Below are 19,419 nucleotides of genomic sequence, written 5' to 3'. Positions count from 1 at the left end.
ACGCAGTCAGTGGTACATTAGAAGTAAAGCACTTCGAGATGAAGCGGTTTTTGCCGTTAAACCACAGCAGGAGAGGAGGCATGAACTGTGGAAACTGACGTGGAAACGGTGATCGACTAAGTTTGGTCAAAGTGTTTTTATACAAGTGAATGGAAGCAATTTTTACAATTATGTGAAATAAATAGTCGGCTAAAATAATAGAAAGTATGAACTGAAAGAACCATGAATTGAGTGACAAAGGAAGTAACTGATGGTGGCGTTTTGTAATGACTGTGACACGACATCAGGTGTGATGTTAAAACTTGAAATATCTGAAATAAATAGTAGTTGCATGTCTTCAGAATATTACTGACATAATTTCACTTTTTCACACAATATCCTTGTTCTAAACCTTGAACCGTCCCTTTGAGAGCAGCTTGTATTGTATTTAAAAGCATGAATACTGCATTAGGTGTTTGCTGTGAAGGCTTTATCGACTTAAGCTCAGTGCAGAAACACAAGAAAAGCATGTTAAATAGTAGTTAGTTCCTTATAATTACGGTAAAATATCCTGTTATTCAGATTTTTTTTGTCTGGCTACACACTGAATTCTAACATTTAATCCTGTTAAATTGTTATAAACCAACTGTTTATTTGCTGTGTCTGTTCGTTTTTGTTGTTTATGCTTTGAAAAATAGCTTCCCTTTTGCATTTAAACTTCTGCTCAAGCTTGATTTTGGGTGAAGTGCAGCTAAACCAGAACAGATTTGGTCTTGCGTGCGATATTGTAATCAAAAACTTGCAGTGTACTTTCTTGGAGTGAGTGTGAATGACCACGAGGAGCAGAGCTGACGGGAACTATTAGCATATGAAAAAAGTAGGTGGAATATTAACAGTGTGACACACAGCGCCGACAAGGACAGGAAACAGCCAAGTGAGACTAATTAGGATCCACTTGTGTATTGAGACATGGCCTGTAGCGCTCATTCAGTGAATTATACTTGAGAGCAGAAACCAGATCACCGCAGCTCAGACATTATGTGCTTTTAAGCTCCTCGTCCTCGGCCACTCGCAGTATGCAGGCTGCTCTATGCTCGGCCCATGTCATTGTAATCATGCTAGTTTATGGTGTTTGTGTTTCTGCTCCTCTGGTCATTCATTAACAGAGAACACAGTCCATCCAGCCAGCTGCTCTTCGCTGCCGTGAGCCACTCTGGGCTCAGTTACACAAACCGCCATTCATCTTTGTTGGTTTACAAAGTTCTGTGTATACTTTTGTAACTGGGCCAAAGACAGGGATTGAACTCCAAGTCAAAGAATCGATCTTCCTCCCTCTGTTCTCGCTCTTCATCCCTTCGCTTTCCTCTGATCTCAGCCCTGATGAAGTGAGAAGTTCTCCTCCGGTCGATTTCTACTCCTCGTGTTCAAATAGGATATTATCTGAAGATCTGGATGAGTTTAGAATACAAACATTCAAAGATAGATGAGTCACAAATCGCTGTGTGTGTGTGTGTGTGTGAGATGAACACCAGTCGGTGATTTCAGGTATTTTGTGTTTGTGATTGTCTCAGAACTCTTGTGTAGGATGTAGTTAACAATTATTCTTGATTGATCGTTTAGTTCTCTACATTGTTATGTCCAATTGACTATTCAAAATCCACAGGTTTCCAAGAACAGATGACATTCAAATCCAAACCTGCAGTGTGGAGCTTTTGTCTCCCCCTTTTGGCAGTGAAAGTAATTACACAAACAATGTTAATGCACGCTCATGATGTATGCCACAGCCTCTTTCGTTTTTAGACCCTAATCCTTCCTCCAAGTGCTGAGTTTCACTTTTATCTGGATGATCAGAAGCCTTTTCTTGGACTCATCTCAAGTTCACTGCACTTCTAGTTACTGCAGTCGACTCTCCGTCTTCACGCTCTGCAGACTGATCAGTGCTGGTTTGCTCAGCCATGGTTAGAAATAGACGGAACACAAAAAGATTTTTGTTCAATACAAAACAGTGACAAAGCCATAAATCATAATCAAGTTAAAAAAAAAAAAACAAGTTAAAAAAAAAAAAAAAAACAGTTAGCTTTGTTTGGTTGTTTAGTTTTCAAGAAATGAAAAGAACTGGAATCAATTTGTGCAACATTTTAGTGCCCACAGATGTTACCACGACTGGAAAAAAAAACATTTTAAGAGACTTTAAGCACAGGGATTTTAAGCTTATGTTAGGTTAATTTTCTGACAGAACTGCAGGTTTCACATGATTAGTTTAAGAAGTGTCCGAAAGTCAAAGATCCAACAGTTTTTCCGGTTTCTACATTTTGTTGCGAATATAATTGGTGTAACTGTGGTTTAAAAAAAAAAGAAAAGAAAATTCTTATTTATTTTTTTAATATGTAATTTGCCTTTTAAACCTGTCAGTAGGTTTTGGGGTTCAGAAAGTTAAACTGTTCAGAGAAAATATCCATATTAGCGTTGACAACACCTCAAAAAGCCTCCTGTGAGCTCATTACGGTTTTAATGTAATAATCATTCATTTATATGTTTAAGTCCTCAACCTGAAGACGCTGCAACTTCTGAACTTTGCCAGAAAAAAAAATATGCAAATGATCAGTCAGTTGAATAGTTCCGAGCGGTTTTCTATCAGTCTTCTAATCAAACCACTAATGGTTTCAGCTCCACTCTTGTGTGAAGCCTCATTCAGGGCAGAGATGGCAGACATATGATCGGGGTATTATAGTCAACTGTGTATGTAAGGAGGTAATTATATTTCCCCAAAGAGGAGCTGAGCTGAGCATGTAGTATATACAGCCTCTCGCATAGCCGGCTGTATATAGTCCAGCAGCACATGCTAGACATTTCTGTACAGGCTGTATATCATTTCCTCTAAAAGAAGACGCGACACAAACAAACGTGGTTCGTGCTGGTGAATGAGCAGCGCTGCCTCACGGCCCCGTGCATCAGCGCAGAGAGCTGCGATGCCCCAGGGCCTCGTTGACACCTCTCAAGGTTTCAGCGGGTTCTGAGTGGTGTTAAGCCCTGGCTGATTAAAGAAGCATCTAACCAGGAATTACAGCTATGAGTCACACTGCCGGGTGGAAACACTTAGAGGAGTTCTGCGGCACTGTCTTGCAGTGAGATTTCTTCTCTGCCAGTTGTTGTCCGTGGAAAAGCAGCAGCAGCAGCAGCCTCAGTCAGTGGAGATCTAACGTTACCTCTGCAGCTGACAGGGCTCTGATTGCTGGTATGCTCCAGCAGCAGCAGACGGTGATATTTTTTCTTAATCCTGAGCATTCGCAGCTCCCATATTGAGTGCATTGCACAGCGTGATCCTGCCAGGGACACAAGCCAGCCATTTTCCATCCCAGTTGTCCTGTTTCCGTCTTAGCTGCGACAGTGAGCTGCAGCGACTAGACACCTTTGAAGGGGAAATGTAACGATGCCAAGCTGCTGTATCGCCTCATTGTCCAGTCTGATCCAGCAGCCGAGGAGCTGCCTCTCACAATGAATGGGCCTCAGAGAGAGTGACAGCATGGAGGGAGAGGGAATGGGTGGGCAGCCGATCAAAGGGTAGTGTAAAGGAAGCTCAGCTCAAGTTTGAGCGATGAGGAGACTTGAAGGAGACATCAAGAGGAACACAAAATATTTTCCTAATATGCAACAGAAGTGTTGCACAGGAAGCGTGGTGGCGAACAGAGCAGTCAGGCACAGGAAAAGTTAAAAGAGAAGGCATGTGTGTCTATCATCAAGTCTGCAGCGAGGAAGAGAAAGCCTCTTTGTGACACAACAAACACAATGGCCCTCTCTTCGTTCCTCGTCAGTCTTTGAAACCCCCCCACCCAACTTCTATTTTCCCTTTCCTCATTTCTGTGATTAATAACACGATGCCAGATGCCCAGCTGTTGTGTTTATGAAACTGCGCAGTAATTGCAGAGGGCCTGTTCCTGTCAGAGGGGCTGCTTATTGTGCCAGACATGCTGGGATTATTCAAACAGCTGGTTAACGTTGAACATCCTCTAATGTTCCTCTGTTCTTGTTTTTGTGTCTTTGTTTATTTCTTCATCGATCATCCCTCCCCCTCTCCTGTTTGTTTGTTTCCCATGGAGGCTGGCATGCAGCTAGCGTCAACGAGGCAGAGGTGGACGGCTCCGGAGACGGTGAGTTGCACTTTGTTCCAGTAATCGAACTATAGTTAACATTCTCTGTAGGAAAAATGGATAAATGAAAGTCTCTCCATTCCTTTGCAGTCTTCTCCTTCCCCGCCCTGCCTAACGAGGAGAATCTAATAGGTGTCAGTAAGCCCCTTCCCAAGCAGCTGTGGGAGGCCAAGAAGGTGAGATGTTGCGAATTTCTTACATCATTGACTCTTTCTGTAATGTTTGACGCAGTTTCAGTCGGCTTTGTCTTTTCTTCTGCTATCTGTGTGCTACGTTTTCTTCACGATGGGAAACAACAATAAACCTTTACGGTGCAACCTACTGGTTACATTTTAAATTTTGCTGAGCATTCAGATCGTGCAGTCAGGCAACCTTTTTTTGCGCTGAATGATCCATTTTAATCAGTGTTTGTCTCCCTGCATGCAAATGTTCCACCACAGCAATGCCATCACCAGTATTTCCAGTCAACATTGACAACCAGCGCTTACTGCAACTGTGATTGTTTTAAAGAAATACAGACAAGCCAGGTCATTCCTCCCCCCCATAGCAAAGTCATACTATGGTGCAGCCAGACCATTAGGTTCTACAGGATGAGCTAGCTAAGGGAGACTAGACACAGGTTATCATCTGTATACGGGGTGATCAGAAAGTTCAGGGACTGTGCCGATAAAAATGCTGCAAACTCCTGTATTGCTCCCTGGAAGACCCGTTGTGTGAACATATCAAGTATCATTTGCATTTAATGCTGAGTCTCACTTTGACTCTTTGACTGCAGTTTAATTTTGGGTAAAGAAAAAAGTCACAAGGAGCCAAATCTGGCAAGCAAAGAAGGTGGGGAGCAACAAGTGTATAATCACCGCACTGTGACTGGGCGCCCAGTGCTTCGGGGCCCCGAAAGGCCGTCAGGTTTTGCACAGAACGTTTTCCCTCAGACGCCTCAGGACGCTGCAGTAGATTCTGCCTTGACAGTCCAACATTAGCAAACGAATTCCTGGCACCGGACCACGTGAATGTTGAAGAACACAACAAGCTTGCTCTTTGTGTGATGCTGTCCTGAAGCCCCAGAACCACCTCTGGTCAGCAGTGATGAGCTTCCACCTGAGGCGCTGGAACATCCAGTTGCTGACTGACACAGAACGTGATGTTTGCCTTCTGGTCTATTTCGAGCTGCATAGAGAAATCGTAAATGTGGTCAAAAAAATATGTGTAAGACAAGTCCTGCTGTTGATTGTGTCATGCCATCTCCTGACATGTGACAGTTACCACACAGAAACCATGAACAGTAATTTTATATCACCCCTGGTGTTCAATGAATTAAAGCTGATGTTGTACTGATGCTAAAACAGTCAAAATGCGTGAGAGAGGATCAGATGCACATTTATTCTTATTGCAATGTATTTTGTGCCGCATTATCCTCCTCTGCTACTGTTACTGCTTTCAAAATCCCCTTTGCTTCATGAAGCAACAAAAACAATAACCTCAGATTGCCAAGTTGTGATGAAGAATTGGATCGTGCAACAAGACAGACCTGCTTGAATAGAATATGGTCCAAATATTTACTGTCTAACGAGAATGTTTTTAAGCGTGTGGTTATGAAGAAGGTTTCATTTTCAAAGCGATTTCCCCTCATAGCACTGTTTTGCAGAGGCACCATTGCTGCATCCTGGGCTCAGCGCTTCTCAAGACAACTGTGATTGTTTTAAAGATAGTGGGTGCAGTCAGACCATTCTGCAGCTCTCAAACAGCACTGCGGAGGCTATGCATGACCGTCATAACACCTTAAATTCCTGCCATTACTTGACAGAGACGTGTCAGCGTAGATGTTGAACCAGTCTTTCCTGCTTGTCCATAAACCCACAGAGTGGGCCTGAAACTAATTTATTGAATCAGGAATGTTAGCAACTGTGGCGTTCAAAGCACAAAGGAAGAGATTGTACTAGAAAATTAAGAAATTTTTCATGCATGTCTTTTCATTCAGGCCTTATGAGGTGTCCTGGACAAAAAGGCAGTTGTCTTCAGCAGTTGTCAAGCCGGATGTTTGTTTTTGTAGCTGACAATGTCTGAATCTAGACGAGATTGAAGAAAACACTCAGGATCTTTCAGTTTTAAGCTCTTTTTATTCCCCACTACGCACATTTTTGCTTGTTTGAAACATTCCAATTTGTAACAAGTTTCAGGGGATTTTAATGAGATTAGGATGGTTTGATCGCAACCGCTCCACATTAAATACAGATCCTTTGACAAATGCGTCGTAAGAATTTACTGTTTGGACTGCCTGCTTAGTTTTAATTATCACAGAAATCCCCTGCCTTGCCTCATCTTGTCTTATTCTATAAATACCACCTAGTGAGGTTTACAGGTTTTAAGTTTAAGGAGAAGAGAGCGCAGGTATTTGATTTATAAGCAATGTTGAGAGATCCTAAGCTAAAGAGAACAAGTTAGATCCCTTACTGCAGATGGTACAAATACTAACAGAGCCTCCCATGCTGTTTTCTTTTTGGCACCTTTGGCTTGTTTTAGTTCTGTTTTACCCAAATCCCAGATAGCCATAGCTGATTAAAAATAGATGATCTCAACAAGTATGCAACAATCACAATGCAGAATTGTTGTTACTTGTGTGTGACACAGACTGTGAGTAAATGTTTTGATATTTTGGAATATTTATCCGTTCTGCTGTGTGTGTTTCAGGTCCAGTCTCTGGCATCAAGGCCTAAATCATGTGAAGTGCCTGGAATCAAGTAAGTCTCAGGAGGATTACATGCACTACGTTACATAACATACAGGTTTCTGGACTAACTTTTGTACTGGTGGCACTGGTGCAACCAGCTTTCTTTTTCACCTGTTAATTCTATTAATCCGTGACTTTACGCGCTGATGAATGGCTGTCTGTATTTGCATTGCCCAGTTTTGCACTGATGTCAAGACTGACAGTGGCATTTAATCAGAAATCGTGTGAAGTTTCTCAGGTACAAGCCGTAGCTGACGTAATAGGTCATCCTCTTATTATATAAGTTGAGGATAGATAACCCCAACGTAAGGCAATGTGGAACTAAATGACTCTCATGTTATCCTCCATTGAGTAATGAAACAGCTGAAAAGTTGTCAGGAAAGGCTCATTGTTTCTTACTGTCCTTGTTCAACTTAAAAAACCTTAAGCTGTGTTGACCTGGTAACAAGTTTAGAGTTGCCTGCAGTAAATGTCCTTATAATACACACACAGCACAACTTTAGCACTGTACCAAAACCACAAGTCCTGCGTTAGCCATTGTGATTAAAAGTAGTCCTTCTGTCTTTGCTTCCTCACTTGGTCTCTCCTCTGCCTGCATTTTCAACATTATTGACTCTCTCCTCCTCCTCCTCCTCCTCCCTCCTCCCTCTCCTCATTCTCCTTTTTAAAATAATCTGCTGTAGACTGCCTCATTTTGGAACATGGAACAGCTGAACAAAGCATGTTGAAGTCACTGTGCCTCTATCAGCGTCCGTCATTCAGAATAGGATACACGTGTTTTCCATAGTGCTGGAGCTGCTCAACAGAAACATCCCAGAGATGAAATGCCAAACATTCCCAGCGCTTCAAACAGGATGTCTGCGTCCGTCTTTACACCTCTTTAAAATAAGAGGAACAGAGTTGTTATGACCAACAGACACCGTTGGCATTGTTTGACAACATTTTGCTGAGACTATTGTGTTCCCGCTCCGGATGATTTAAAACAGACGTCTCCACTTTTCACTAACATTTCATGAGCTTCATCGGCTTTCCTGTAGCATGTGGCCAGATCAGGCGTAATTTATAGGTCGTATTATTATCATAATACAGAAAGCAGTGCAGTCCTGAGAAGAGCCTGCTGAGATTTAAGGTTCCTGGAAACACTGACTTTTGTTTAACATGGAATTAAATAAGAAAGACGGAACAGTGTGCAGCAGGCGCTGAGCTGCTTTGGCCTCTTTTTTTCAGGCTTTCTGTGAGGAAAAGACACATTGTGTGTTTATTGAGGCGAGCATTTGTTCACTGTTTTGTGTTGTGCCAGTTTGTGTGGAGACAGTCGAGTCACAGCTCATATGCTGTTATTGGGAAAAATGGAAATAATGGAAATAATTAAAGAAGCAGAGAGTGGGCGGATAAAGAACGAGGCTGGAGCGAGTGGACGGGAGGCAGAGAAGCATCTTGTCAGTTTTAAATGGAAAAGGCAGCACATTTATACTGTTTACGTTAATGCAGATGAAGTGTAAATGTTGTTTCTGGTGTCTTATCAATTTTTTTTGTCTACCTTCGCTGCAGTATATTCCCGTCTCCGGAGCAGAACCCCGGTCTGTCCCACTACCAGGGTTCGTTAAGCACCGGCGGCTCCCTGCCCGACCTCAGCAACCTGCAGTTCCCCTCACCGCTCTCCACCCCGCTGGACCCGGACGACGGAGGATACCCCAACCTGAGCGGGGGCAGCAGCACCGGGAATCTGCCGGCCGCCATGATGCACCTGGGGATCGGCAACTCACAGGGTGGGTAGAGTCCAGCCTTTTTTTTTTTTTTTTGTCTTGTTGCTGTTTTGGGGATTTTTTTGTTTTGTTTTGTTGGGGTTTTTTTTGTTATTTTTGAGGTCAAATCCAACAGTGTTGGTGACTCTAATTGGCCCTCTCTCTCTCTGTAAGGCCTGATGGACTCTGGGTTTCATTTATTTATAAGGCTCTTACTGTTTTCTGTACTGCCTTACATTACTTCTGTCTTTGAATGTGGACCCTAGCCATACGCACTCAAAGGATTGGATTACTTTGCAGGTGTCGGCTAGTTTTAAAGAGCTTAGAAAATCCAGTTTTACTCCCTGCAACCTGGAATAACCCACAGAGCAATCTCAATCTGGACTCATTTTTATCCTTAGAGCAAATCAGATGTTTAAATTCCTTTTATTTTACATCAAGCTGCTCCTGTTTTAGTTGACTTTAGTAGTTTGTTGTTCATGTGCCTGCATATTTAACTCTGCTACATTATAAATTAGGCCTTCATACCTCAATGTACTCCTAGTTTTAATAAAGCTTGACCGAATGAATGAGTTTTATCTCAAAGATTCTCGATGCAGCGTTCAGTGGATGTCACTGGCACACCACCATCTCTGACCAAAACAAACAGGAACATTGGCCACACCTCCCCCTCCCTTTGTTTTCATTTGCAACCAGGAAGGTGTGCACACAAGAGCCAACAAAAAGAAAACCTCGCCACAGCCATTAGCACACACACTCTGAAACACACTGAATGGCCGTAATGAGTTGTTGTCCAATCAAGTAACATTATCTGTTCTGCTCTGTGTCTGTTTGTTTCCACGGTCCATCGAACCGGAGCGGACCCGTGTGAGGGGGAAAAAGGCACATTGTGCTTCTACAAACGGACCTCCTTGTACCTCCTTCCAGAATTCATTAGCATTTACTCAGAGTTCAGCACATGGGAAGGCTCAGATAGAATCCCGTGTTTCCTGCCAAGTAGTAGACTACTCGGAAATGTCTTGGAGAGTCAGGGGTGTTCCCACAGTCTTCCCTTGTGTCTTAACCCAAGACGAAAGACTTGAGCTTCAAACTTAACTGTCCACACACCAGCTGGTAATATCATCATCTAGAATGGCCTCTTCCTGCAGACACTACGCAGAGACACGCTGATACTTTCATCTCTCAATGCACCATTTCACCCAGAGTTGGCGTTTTTCTTTGTTTTGTTTTTGCCTTTTTTGGTATAAATTGAGGCACACTTAAAATTAGTAACGCTTTATTTGATAGATGTCTGTTCGAGCTCTGTGGCTTGGGAGAATTTGCCTTTGTGCAGTTTTTTGGATGTTGCTCAGCAACACAATTCCTAATTGTTGTTAAGTGTGTTATCTGAATTTATCAGTTCAACATGTGGCCCTTCTCCCTGTCAAGACTAAAAATATCTGAGCATGTCTGTGGAAATGAGTCATCCATCTGTAGGGATTTTAGTCTTTGTAGGTTTTAATAATCTGAAAGCTTGTTCCAGCGTTTGACTTTGTTTTTGAATCACTGCTTCAGTGTTTTGTTCTTTCTCTGCCAGCCATCCATACATTATTGATAACTCATTGAAGGATTTCTCTGTCTCCAACTTCCTCACTCCGCTGCCCGATCTGATCACACCCACTGCTCCCGCTCAGTCTCTCCTCTTTGTGTTTTGTGAGTGTATGTGTGCTCGGGCTCCCATGTCGGACACAGTTCAGCTTGGCCGAGCACCAAAGTGACAGAGGAACTTTGACCCTCTCTTGGCTCGCTACAATCAGCTCTTTTCTTTTCCCTCTCTTTCTCTCTGTCCTCTCATTTTCCCTTCCTCTGCTCGCCATCTTTCTCTCCCTCCTCAGTCACACAATAAACTCTAGTGTTTTGCGACTGGACAGCGTGCTGGAAAATCAAGTGCATTCTTCATCACAACTGCCACATGTTCTCCTCATTTACGCTCTAATGAGTTTGAAACTTCTTTATTGTCCCGGCAGGTCTCTCCTCCTCTTTGAGCAATCCCTCGATTCAGGCCTCCCTCAACAACTGCCAGCTGCAGTCATCGCTCAGCAATCCCTCCATCAACTCATCCCTCCGTCTGTCCAGCAACTCCCCTCGGCGACGGCCGGCTCCCATCAGCCCCCTCACCCTGTCGCCTGGAGCCGAGCAGCGCCGAGGTCTGGCCAAGCAGCTGTCGCCTACAATGTCCCCTTCGCTGTCCCCCATCACACAGGTACATCCACCCCACTTGAAGGGTTTCACAAGTATTTTTTGTCCAGTCGAATTGATATGTTCAGGGTTTTGTGTCCAGAGCTCTGGAATCCTCAGCGAGTTTTAAGTTTGTAAACTAAGAACCACAGCTGTCAGAACTACTAAACTAAAATAGAAATTGGAAATATGCAATGCTATAAATCGAAGTACGACTTCCAAGAAAAAACTGCCTGCCGTGCAAAAATACACTGCTTGCATTTGTGTCCCTCTGTATTCGATGGAGAAATCGTTCTGAGTAATGACGCTACAAGCACGATAAATCAACTTTACGTTCCAAGTCTTGATTAAACTTGTCTGTAGTGACTCCTGCTGGCTCTCTCTGCTCTGTGTAGGGAGTTGCTTTGGATACCAGCAACATGCCAAGGGAGCCGCCCCCGCCCTATCCGCTCTACCAACAATCCCAGCATGCAGTGGACCCGGGCCGACAATGCCAGCAGCCACAACAGCAGCAGCAGCAGCCTGTTTCCCCTCTTCAGAACATCCAGCTGGACTTCAACTCGAGCCAAGTGAGTGCTGTGAAGAGCGTCTTTGTCAGGGTGTCTGTGCATGGACAGTCATATTTCGTACAGTAGTGTTTGTGGTGTTCTGTGCGTGTGTGTTGTTGATGTTCAGTCTTGGTAACAGACTAATTTGAGCTGTTAAATAGATTCCCTAGTCCTGCAAAATAGGCATAAACAAAATCTAATAATGCAGTCTGTAGTATCTCTGAAAATATGGAGTGAATCAACGAACCAGCTCATCATTTCATCCATTGTAACCTGAAAAGGTTTAAATGGAATTTGCTTGTAGTCCTGGGGAGTTGCATTATTAATAATGGTTGTGTGTTTTATTCCCCATCAATCCACAAGTAAAAATGTGTTTAGATAGGTTTTCAAATTTATTAAAAATTACAAATTGGATTATCTTACAAAGGTATACTCTTCCGTTACCCCTCCTATCTATAAGATCCTATAATCCACGCTGCATGTCAGGACAAAAACAAAGACATGAAGTCTAGAAACTCTCTGTAGACCTCCACAGTAAAATTGTGAAAAACCATAGGTCAAGCAGTGGTATGAAACTATTTCTAAAGCTTTGAGTGTTCCAGGAGCACAGTGGGTTCAATAAATATGAAATGGAAGACGTTTGGAGCCACCAGGACTCTTTATTAAGTCGGATCGAGGCCAAGAACCCAACAATCCCTTTAACTGAGCTTCAGAATTCCTCTGCAGAGATGGAGAGTCTGATGGATCTCAGCAGCTCTCCATCAGTCAGGTTTTTTTTTCATGGTAGCACAACTAAACAGAAGCCACTTTGATCAAAAGGCATGAGAGAATGTTTGGAGTTTGTCAAGTTACTTTTGTTTATTTTTGTTCATTTGGGTATTCTCTTTGTGACTATCAGATAAATTCAGATACATTTTTTATAAATTTTTATAAATTATAAATTGTTTATAAAATTATAAGTTATAGTTCTTTTTTTTTTCTGGTGTAGCAATTTCCCTGAGGTCTTGTACCGAAGGGATCAATAAAGTTTTATTCTAATTCTAATTCTTCAGCCTCAAGAGAAGACACGTGATTACAGACGTCTTGAAGCATTTAACAAATTGCCTCACAACAATATTGTCAATAATAAAAACAACACAACGTAAGACGGCTCATTACCGTTGGATTTGTTTGACAGATCTTTGCTGGAGGGTTGTCTCTGTGCATGGGGTATCCTGTACCTCTGGCTTATGATAACAAATCATAGTCATGAAAGAGAGGATGTGACACATCGCTAAGGATTGCCTGCCCTTTCCTGACCGCTTTGAGAGCACGAGGAAAAGCATTCTTTGGTCTGATGAAGCAAAACCACAACTCTTTAGGACAGGGTACTGAGTACTTCATCTGTTGAACAGCAGGCACTGCTTATCACCTGCTAATATCAGCCCTACTGTGAAGCATGGTGGTGGCAGCATCATGCTGTGGAGGTGGTTGTCTGCAGCAGGGGAAAAAAGACTGGTCAGAACTGAGGGAAGGATTAATGTAGCCAAAATACACAGAGGTCCTTTAAAAAAACAACTGTCCAGTGGCTTCAAACCCAACCAAACATCTGTGGAGAAATCTGAAGATGAAAGTTCAGATGGTTCCCATACAATCTGATGGAGCTGGAGAGGATCTGCTGGAAGAATTGGGAAAAAAAACTGCCCCAAATCTAGATGTGCAAAACCTGTAGTGACTTCATGAGTTGTATAAATACTTGTGTAAATGAGATTTCCGTTTTCCCTTTGTCATTCTGGGTTATTGACTGTAGATTATTTGGAAAAGTCCAGACTTTTAAACCATTTAAATTTCAATCTACAACCCAAACATGTGCAAAAAAGTGACTGTAGCACTTCATTATTTGTATAGTACTGTTTAAGCACAATTACAGCTTGATCTACACCACCTGAAAGAACCAGTAAGAACTTGTTTATGTACATCTCACATGTCATCGTTAATCAGACTAAACCTTTTTTTTTTCCCTGACAGCACAACAACATGGCAGCACTGTTCAGCGACCAATTCATGGAGCCACAGTTTTCTAATCGCCAGACTAAAACCCTTCCCTACCAGGTAATAGTTGGGAAACACTCTGATGTAGTGCATGCATGTTCTTTTTCCTTTTTTTTGATAAAAGCAGCATTTATTTTCGGTCAAAGCTGATCTTTAGAATACATGAAATATCCACAGTCTAGCAGTAGATGCAGAGAATGTGTCGTGTTTGTAATTGTAAAAATCTTTCCAAATTAAAAGGTCACGGTAGAATTTTCTGCTGCAGACTAAACTCTGACAGGGTCTGCTTGTTAGACAGACACAAGTTTTTTACAAAAACAAGCTAATTAATGCCCTGAGGGACTTTTATTTGTGCCCTGCGAGGTTTGTTCATCAGGAAGCTTCGTATTCATGTCGTTCTACTCAGTTGCAGAGTTAATAGTGTTTATATTGAACTGTCAATGTAATGAGAAAACACTGTAATTGGCTCGAAGACCTCACATGAAAGATGCTGCCAGGGCGAACACGATGCCAGTTCAGCTCACTGAGTCTTTGTGTTTTCTCTCGATTGCCATTTTCTCTCCACCATCTGCCGACTAGTTGGATCAGTTCAGTCTGTTGGAAAACGCAATGAGCTCCACAGCAGGGGGGTCATGCTTCGATCCTTCGTCCTCCTCCTCTCCCTCCTCGCTCTACTACTCCCAGGCTGCTCTGTCGGGGCTGGGCGGCAGCCACGGCAGCCTGCAGGACCCGATGCACATGAGGTCCAACATGCTGTACTCCAACTGCAGCGGAGGGCTGCCCAACATCATCCTCACTGGTGAGTGCCGCAGGCCGGTGGGCTGATTTGGTCTCCAATATAGGCCACCATATTTGTCTTTGCAGGAAACATCTAAACACAAAAAAAAATGGAGTTGTGAAGCTGAGAGACGTTCAGAAATATTGGAAACTTTAACACCGATTTGAAACCAGTTAACTTGCATATACGGTATTTTAATACAGCCAGTTTCCCAATAAGGCTGTTCTAGTTTGCATATTTCTCTGTTTCTGTAGTCAGGCAACAGAACAAGAATGAAACTCTCAGAGCCGGCCCTAGGCATAGGCAGTATAGGCAAATGCTAAGGGAGTGATCTCACCGCTGATCGTCTGTAAACTATCTGAACTCTTCGTCATCTCCTTGAGCAAAGTTTGATTTGTTTACAACAAGCAGCAGCAAAACTGGAGCTATTTGTGGTGTTGCTGAAGTTTTGTTTTTTTTTACACGCTTTTGCCATGGAGAATATTTGTCTTTTTACAAAATCAAATTGTAAAAAATGCTTCACAGCATTTACTGTCTTATGAGAAATTAAGAATATAACTGCAATTAATCGGCAAAACTCTGGCTGATTGAGTATTTTGAAAAGGGCTATAATCGGCCGATTTAATGAGCCAGCCGATAAATCAGTCTGGCCCTACTGGTAACGCTACATGAGTAAAAAACAATGGCAGTGTCAGAAATACAGCGATAATTGCATGTAAAATTATCACACCAGAGATAAAGCTTGGTCTCTCACACTAACTCACATCAATATCAGCTGCTGTATTGTCAACTGTTTGCTCCGAGCTGTCAATCACATAAGCAGAGAGTCTTCTTCCTTAAATAAAACAAGTCTCACACCTGTGATGCAGTCATACCAACATGAACCCTCTTTGCAGTATTTTGAGCTGAAAATTAAAGACACAGTGTAAGAACCTGTAAGACTTTTATTACTTTGCTGAAAAGATGCACAATATGGAACAATAAAAGCTGCATTGCTTAATTTAGAGCCGTGAAGCAGCAGTTGAACCCCTGAATTGAGTAAATCAATACATCTCAGGGCTCCAGTGTGCAACTGTTTTAGGTGCGACTAAACCTTTGTGTTGGTCGAACTGGTGCTGCTGACATTTAGCAGCTCTGTGTGTCTCTGGTCAGCCCACCCAGGTAGATACAAATCACTCTGCTACAGCCTCAAACGTCTTATTTTGCTCTTTCTAAACTGCATTTTGGTCACACACCTGTATGAGTGGAGACTAGAGGGTCTCTTTGCACAGCCGACTACTGGTGCATGTGAGGTGGCCTTTTGGGGACATCTGTAGCTTCAGAAAACAACCGGGGTGACACTCTCCTGCTAAACTGCACAAGCCTCCTCTGCATGCACATCATTCACACCACGCCACCCACCACAAGTAAATGCTCAGCCTGTGGGAAACAGATACGATGAAACAGCCAGCATTATGCATGTACGAGGGCAGCCAGAGCGTAGCCGGGAACAGAGCTTTGGCTGTCAGCGCGGCGACTTTCTGAATTGAAACATTACAAAAAGCATAATGTCTCCAGGAAACTGGTCCTGTACTGTGACAGGGTTCTGGCCGGCAGAGCAGCTCGTCTTCCAGCAGCGTTTCAACACCACTGAGGAGTCACATATTATATTTATTCACTGCTTGTAATCCAGTTCTTTTTTCTGACTTTAAATCCCACATCATGAAAATCATTTAAACGTTTATCTGCACCTTCACGCCCGTTTGCAGTCATTTACATAATGTGTTTAGAAACTACAGGTGTGTGTGGAAACTGACGCAAAAGGTGAAGCTTATGATGTTTTATTCAGCACGAAAAGACGTGACAAAAAGCTTTCAATGCACCTTAATGAAACATTTAAACAGTAAATAGAGTAAAAAGTTCATCTGGCTTCCTGCATCTTTATGAAAACAGCTTTAAACAGGAAGAACAACTAACAGACAGAACTGACAGAGGCAGAAGAGCTGTAGGAGCTATTTGATCTTATAGTAATGACTTTCTAAAGTTCACGATTATGGTGAGAGGTGTGAGGAAATGGCCTCAAACTGGCTTTACTAGTCATGGCCTTTGTCCTCCATTAACACAACATTCATTGTCCTTCAAATCCACAAGCAAAACAGTCATTTTGTAATTTTTAGATTAAACAAGGTCCCATCAGGACTTCAGTGATTCTGCATAAAGAAGCGTGTGTACAGGTTTTCCAGGCTACATGCGGAGAGCTACTGCGTGTTTTATTTCTTCGGCTTAAATCAAACAGAAACGTCTCCTGAGCAGCTTGTTTCCAGACATTCAGGGTAGTCCTCTGACAGGAGGAGGATGACGGACTGCTGTAAAGTGTTGACTGTCGCCTCAGAAGCAGTTCTTAAGGTGTCGGTCAGATAAGAATTGTTTCTTTAACTTTCACTCTTTTCTCTGTACTTTTTTTTTTTTTTACTGGCAGCACCTGTTAACTGTTCTTTTCTGAGGCTTAAGTCAAAGTGGAGCACCTGCTGAGCAGCTTGTTTGCAGGTATTAAGTGGACGAAGATGAAGGTACTTTCCTCAAGTTGTTGCCTTTTCACCGCCTCGGGCTGCAGCTCTGATTCCTCTGTAATGTTTTGGTCTAATCAGGGATAAAGTTTGACTGCAGCAGCTTTAAAGTGAGTCAAAAAAGAGCTGTCATGACTCATGATGAGGGCACTGGGGCTGTTAGCTGCAGCAGGAAGAGGTGTTGGAGGCTGGAGGAAACATTCACCCACCATCGTCTGTTTCTCCCCCTCAGATGACTCCAACCCCAGTCTGTCTAAGGACATCAGCAGCGCGCTCTCCACGGTGCCGGAGTGTTTCGACTCAGAGGGAGGCTTCCCGCTGGAGGACGAGCTGCGCATCGAGCCCCTCAGCCTGGACGGTCTGAGCATGCTCAGTGACCCCGACATGGTGTTGCCGGACCCGTCCGTGGAGGAAACCTTCCGCAGCGACAGACTCTGAGCGTAAAGAGCACTTCAAGAAAGAAAACACACACACACACACACACACAGATTTGCAGTGTATAGTGTACAAATCTGAATATGCATGCGCTCGATCTCTGTAGGGCCACTGTGCATGCACCCACTGCCACTAAGATTCATTAAATGTGAAAGACACGAGCCGCATGTGCACCATCATCCACATTTTTTTAAAAGAAGGAGACTCGTGAACAAACACTGTTTACACCGGCTTCGCGCGGCGGTACCCTCGCGCACACTCGAGCTCGTGATGTTATTGTAAAAGATGCAGTTTTGAACTCAGCACCAGGACCCGAAGCAGCTCGGAGACTCTGCTCCTCCTCCCGACCGCTTCCAACCACAAAGACTCGGAGGAACATCGAGGCGATCCGGAGAGGAGCCCAAGTCCTCCCGCTTCTTTCTCTCATCACCACCTCGCACCCCCTCCCTCCTCCTCTCCCCTCCCCTCCCCTGAAGCCATGGCAACCTCATCACCATGGCTACACACCATAGCAACCCCATCACCGTGCTGAAGAGCAACAGAAATGCCAACATTTAAGTTTCTTGCAGCTCTGGTATGCGAGTGGAGCTCAGAGCTGTGCTGCAGCTGGAGCGCCGAAGTGCGTCGCGGTGAAACATCTGGCACTTTTCTTCAGGTGAAGTTAAATCCAGGTGTGCCGCGGCCGCCTCGGGCTCTCGAACAATCATGGTAGAAATGAAGACTAGAGGGATTTTTGTTTTCAAATGTGTTTCTTTGCATACGGTGTCAGATTATTTTTAAAGTGTTTGCCACAGATTTATAAATATAAATATATATATTTACTTATGTAAGCCTCAATTTCAGTCTGATTAGAATGTATTTTCAAAGTAGAGACAAAAAGGGCAAACTGTTTACAAAGATTTTAATAAGTAAATACTACTAAAGAGTCTAGATTTTTGAATTTCTAATTGAGAATTCTAACGTGTGTTGAGTAAATGCTATATTTTTTCCTTGCAAATTTGGACACATCTCCACTTTCCTCAGTCAGACAGGAGTCGGCTGTGATTCTCTCTGGCAGGGCACTGGGACAAACCAACGTCAAAATCTGTTTTAAAAAAAAAAACAAAAAAAAGGAACTTTCTTTTTTGGATGTTTTCAAAAAATACTTTAATGTACATTCATTGCATATGATTTCTTTTACATTTTGTACTGACTTGTAATGGCGCTTGTACTGTACTTTAAATCTCGTCGTGAATAAGGGCATGCGCTGTGCTACTGTGGATCGATTATGTCCTGTGTGTGTTTGCAGCTTTCTGTCCTTTTATTTTTGTTACAGCAGTACAGTAAACCCCCCCAACACCACCACTGTGTGGCTGAAGTGAGCGATTCAGAGAGCAGGCAGTGATCAGTGGACATCGGACATCATGTAACGTTGCACTTAATCTCTTTTGCACTAATTGGTTCACATTGTGTCGACTGATATTTTTGTTTTTTATTACCTGACAACCCAAAGAAGTTGAATGAAGCCATCGCTAAGAAACTTTATATGACTAAATATTTGTAGTCGGTGCGCGTTATGTGCATTTCAAAACACAAGCAGCAGGTTTCTGATTTTGATGTGAGAAGAACTGATGGAATTCAGTCTTCTGGGCTTTGATAATGTGTTTTTTTGTAAAGAGCAGTTGATTATGTAATGACTCAGCCATGGAGGGCATTGAGTGCCCCCTAGTGTCTGTTTTTATTAAAGTCAAAGAGCTATTTTTTAATACTATGCAACTCAAAGTGAAACCTGTTGAACAGGTGCAACTTGTACTTTATGCAGTGGCTCGCAGGTTCATTTTGTTACGATGTGCGGGATCAAAATTCACTAGAAATCACAATATTACATGTGTCCAGTGTCCACAGTTGGCAGAACTGATCAACAGTTGGAGAACAATAGTTGTGAGCGGTTTAAAGGAGCTCGTTTTAGCACCGTTTGTCTTGTTTTCAGTCAGGAGTGCATGAAAGAGATTCAGTCGATATTGTCAGACGTAACATGAAGAGGGGTGCCGGGGTTCTTTTCTAAGAGTTTGTGTTCAGTTTCAGCTCTTCTGCAGTTTGACCTGCTCTCTTGTTAACTCTGTAAAGACGGCGGGTGAGTAACGGAGCCACGTAGCAGTTTCATTTACTCGTGTTTTGAGTCTGTTTTTCTATTCCTCCCCCTGCTGTCTAAACGCCTGCCTTCTGCTGCCTTACTTTGTTGTATTTTCATATTCTAGCAGTAACCTGCATCAGCTAGTAATCCT

At 43.0% G+C, this 19,419-nt stretch overlaps 1 protein-coding gene and 1 long non-coding RNA gene across 5 annotated transcripts in view; one reads left to right on the top strand and one right to left on the bottom strand.

Moving 5' to 3' along the window:
* Nucleotides 1–18,423, top strand: part of crtc3 (CREB regulated transcription coactivator 3) — a 49,134-nt gene extending 30,711 nt beyond the window's left edge. For 2 of the 4 annotated variants that reach the window (XM_008296022.1, XM_008296020.1), the window contains 9 exons: nucleotides 4,089–4,127; nucleotides 4,218–4,303; nucleotides 6,816–6,865; nucleotides 8,407–8,624; nucleotides 10,607–10,842; nucleotides 11,213–11,386; nucleotides 13,373–13,456; nucleotides 13,976–14,195; nucleotides 16,953–18,423. In XM_008296022.1, the coding sequence (XP_008294244.1) occupies nucleotides 4,089–4,127; nucleotides 4,218–4,303; nucleotides 6,816–6,865; nucleotides 8,407–8,624; nucleotides 10,607–10,842; nucleotides 11,213–11,386; nucleotides 13,373–13,456; nucleotides 13,976–14,195; nucleotides 16,953–17,158 (1,313 nt within the window). In that variant the 3' untranslated portion in view covers nucleotides 17,159–18,423. Of the gene's footprint in view, nucleotides 1–4,076; nucleotides 4,128–4,217; nucleotides 4,304–6,815; nucleotides 6,866–8,406; nucleotides 8,625–10,606; nucleotides 10,843–11,212; nucleotides 11,387–13,372; nucleotides 13,457–13,975; nucleotides 14,196–16,952 lie in introns of all 4 variants that reach the window. The other 2 variants (XM_008296021.1, XM_008296019.1) reach the window with 1 other exon arrangement.
* Nucleotides 18,138–19,419, bottom strand: part of LOC103367861 (uncharacterized) — a 25,697-nt gene continuing 24,415 nt past the window's right edge. The window contains exon 3 of the long non-coding RNA XR_520749.1: nucleotides 18,138–19,417. This is a non-coding gene — a long non-coding RNA (uncharacterized LOC103367861). The remainder of the gene's footprint in view (nucleotides 19,418–19,419) is intronic.

The sequence above is a fragment of the Stegastes partitus genome, unplaced genomic scaffold (assembly GCF_000690725.1).
Source record: "Stegastes partitus isolate 25-593 unplaced genomic scaffold, Stegastes_partitus-1.0.2 Scaffold1095, whole genome shotgun sequence".
In the NCBI taxonomy this organism is placed as follows: Eukaryota; Metazoa; Chordata; class Actinopteri; family Pomacentridae; genus Stegastes; species Stegastes partitus.
The sequence above is the reverse complement of the archived record's forward strand: the minus strand, read 5'-3'. Positions and strand labels throughout refer to the sequence as shown.